A 3,019-nucleotide genomic window follows, 5' to 3' on the forward strand; every position below is an offset into this window, starting at 1 on the left:
CCCAGGGGGACAGCTTGAGGCTCTGTCTCAAAAAATAAAATAAAATAAAATAAAAAACAAACAAACAAAAAAACAACCAACCAAACAAAACCCTAAAACATTCGGGGAGGGGGCAAAGTGGAGGGCAGGGCTGGACCCTACAGCACCAGCAGGGGCTTGGTGAGGAGCTCAGGGCTGGGGGGGACAAGGCTGGCACTGTGGGAGCCTGCACAATGGAGGGGCCGAGCTGGTGGAGCCAGGCACGTACCAGTCCATGACCGTAATGTCTGGCTGCTCGTCGTCAAGCAGCTCCTCCCACAGGCCCTCGGCCAGAAGGTCCACACACTGCTGCTTCACTGTCCAGCTGCGGAGAGGCAGTGGGAGAGGTGAGGTCTGGGATCCGCTGGGATCCTTGAGGGTCCCCAGGTCGGCCTAAATGCTGTCAGGATACCTGGAGACCCTCAGCACTTTATAGTCTAAGCTCCCCCACCGGCCCCTCTGAGGGCAATGACATTGAACCCTGTGTCATCTGTGTTGCAGATGAGGAAACTGAGGCTTAAGATGGAGACTTGCCCAAGGTTAAACTATAAAGAAGTGGCAGAACCAGGATCCAAACATGGGTGTGTGTGACTGAGTGCTGAGTTACACTGCCTCATCCACTGTGTAGAGGCGAGGCTTGGTTCATTGGAGGACAGGTGGTGGCCTTTGTTGCTCTTCCCCTCTCAGGGAAAGAGGCTGAGAATATCAATAACAATAACAGCTACTGTCCAGGGCCTGTTGGCTCAGGCCTATAAATCCTAGCACTCTGGGAGGGTGGATTGCCTGAGCTCACAAGTTCGAGACCAGCCTGAGCCAGAGAGAGACCTCATCTCTAAAAAAATAGCTGGGCTTGGGATGAGTGCCTGTAGTCCCAGCTACTTGGGAGCTGAGGCAAGAGAATCACTTGAGCCCAAGAATTTGAGGTTGCTGTGAGCTGTGATGCCATGGCATTCTACTGAGGGCGAAGAAGTGAGACCCTGTCTCAAAAAACAAACAAACAACAACAACAAAAACTATAACAGCTGCTAGCCAGACATAGCCCGACCCTCTGCTGTGTGTTTCACAATTGTTCTCTCCTCTGACTAATCCTGATCAGGCAGTTCCCCAGGTCCTGCAGCGAGGGAATAGAACACAGGCCACACCAGCCCCAGTGACTCACCTTAGATCTTTCTGGAGCATTTCAGTTCTAATGTACCATCCACGGAAATTGCCTGGCAGGTCGGGAGACACGAGGTTGAAAACACCCCATTCTGGAGGCCACCCCCCACCCTGAGCAGCTCAGCCCCCAAGCACTCACCCAGAGTCTCCAGGGGTTGCTGGGTGGGACCAGTAGGAGGCGCTGGCTCATAGATGTTGATGCCTGAAATGTACATACAGGTAAGGGAGCCTCAGGCCGCCGCCCAGACCACAGGTGGTCGCTCTACCCCGCAGGGCTAAGCTGGAAGCTCAGGAGCCTGTGCCCTCCGAGATGATTGAGGGTCCCTGGGTCTGAAGGAGGAGGGGTCCGAAGAGAACCAGGGGAATGTCCTGGGTTGGGGGTTATACTGGGAGGGAGCAAGCGCCAGTTGCGAGACAGAGTCAAAGGACAAAAAGAGGGACCAAGAGAGAGCGACAGAAACACAGGCAGGATGAGGTAGGAGGAGCGGGAATAGATCCAGGAGTGAGACAGAGAGATAGAGGAAGAGATAAAGAGAGACAGAGACCTATGACATAGAGACAGAGGCAAAACAGAGATGCAAGGTGGGACATGGAGACGCAGCCAGACAGACACGACGACAGAAAGTAAGACAGAGAGGGATGCAGAGCCATGAAGAGACAGAGACGGAGAGACAAGGAAAGAGAGACGGAAAGATGAAGAGACAGAGGGTCCGGGTGGTGCCTCCCAGCTGCTCCTGGCACCTTCGGGGTTGGGCGCGCGCAGCAGGTTGCGGTACAGCGGCCGCCGCAGGAGCAGCAGCTTCCAGGTGAGGCGATCGGGCAGCTCCAGGCCCTCGCTCAGCGGGCCCCACTCCTCCAGCAGCAGTTGCCGGGCGTAGGCCTCAGACGGCTCGGGCTGAGGGAGATCGGGGATCTCGGGGGCCGCAGGCGACAGAGGCGACGGCAGAGGTGGAGGCGACTGCGGTGGTGGCGGCGACCGCGGCGAGGGCGGCAGCTCCTGGGGGTTTGAGGGCCTCTCGGCCTCCATCCGGCCACCCAGCGCGTATCCGTCCCGCACCTCCGCCATCCGTGGTCGAGTCTGGACGACTGTCCCGGGTTTTGCAGGGTTCGGGGTTACCTGAGAGCAGGAAGGGGCAGGGTGCCCTAGCTGGTATTTAAGAGGGGTGTGTGTAAGGGGGAGGATCTGGGCTCTCAGCCCCTCCTCCTTCAAACTCAGGAGTCCAGGTCCCCATCCCCTCCTCCCTCAGACCTAGGGGTTGGTGTCCCCAGCCCCCTCCTTAGGTCGCCAGACTTCCTGCCCCAATTTTCCCAGGGCAGCTGAAGACCCAGGCTACTGCCAGCGCTCTTTAATGAGGCCCATCTCCCTTATTAAGATCTGGCATGGCAGGATTAAGGGGTTAATTAATGAAGACCTCTCCTTCCTCCCCCTTTTCAGTGTAGGGGGGTTGGAGAAGTGGAGAGGAGAGGTCCTTCCTCTGCCACTCAACCTCTGCCCTCACCTAGGACACCTGTTCAGGACCCTGGCATTTTCTGTCCTAGAAACTGAGGTGAGGAGAGCAGAGAGAGACCTGGAACCAAAGATGGGGGGCCCAAGGAGAGAGAGAAGCATAACCCCATGGGTTTTCTGGGTGCCCATACCTCTTCCTGGGCTGGGGCAGGTGGACTATGGAAGACTCCTCCCTCAAAGGTCATGGGGAATCTGTGGTGAGGGATGGAATGAGGGGGAGCAGAAGGATGATATGGAGGAAGTGGGGTGGCAGAGAAACCTGTAGGGCTAGATATGCCCACAACCACTTCCTGCCCATGGCCACATCCAGCCCTGGTAAGCCCAGGTAAGCCCAGG

At 56.9% G+C, this 3,019-nt stretch overlaps 1 protein-coding gene across 1 annotated transcript in view; it reads right to left on the bottom strand.

Moving 5' to 3' along the window:
• NCCRP1 (non-specific cytotoxic cell receptor protein 1 homolog (zebrafish)) overlaps positions 1-2,260 on the bottom strand; it is a 4,120-nt gene extending 1,860 nt beyond the window's left edge. Inside the window, exons 1-4 of the mRNA XM_003802139.2 lie at positions 1,918-2,260; positions 1,316-1,378; positions 1,178-1,229; positions 248-343 (exon numbers count right to left, since the gene is read on the bottom strand). Of these exons, the coding sequence (XP_003802187.1) occupies positions 248-343; positions 1,178-1,229; positions 1,316-1,378; positions 1,918-2,242 (536 nt within the window). The 5' untranslated portion in view covers positions 2,243-2,260. The remainder of the gene's footprint in view (positions 1-247; positions 344-1,177; positions 1,230-1,315; positions 1,379-1,917) is intronic.
• Between the last annotated feature and the right edge of the window lie 759 nt (positions 2,261-3,019).

This window comes from Otolemur garnettii, unplaced genomic scaffold, assembly GCF_000181295.1.
Source record: "Otolemur garnettii isolate 467f Iridium unplaced genomic scaffold, OtoGar3 scaffold00233, whole genome shotgun sequence".
NCBI lineage: Eukaryota > Metazoa > Chordata > Mammalia > Primates > Galagidae > Otolemur > Otolemur garnettii.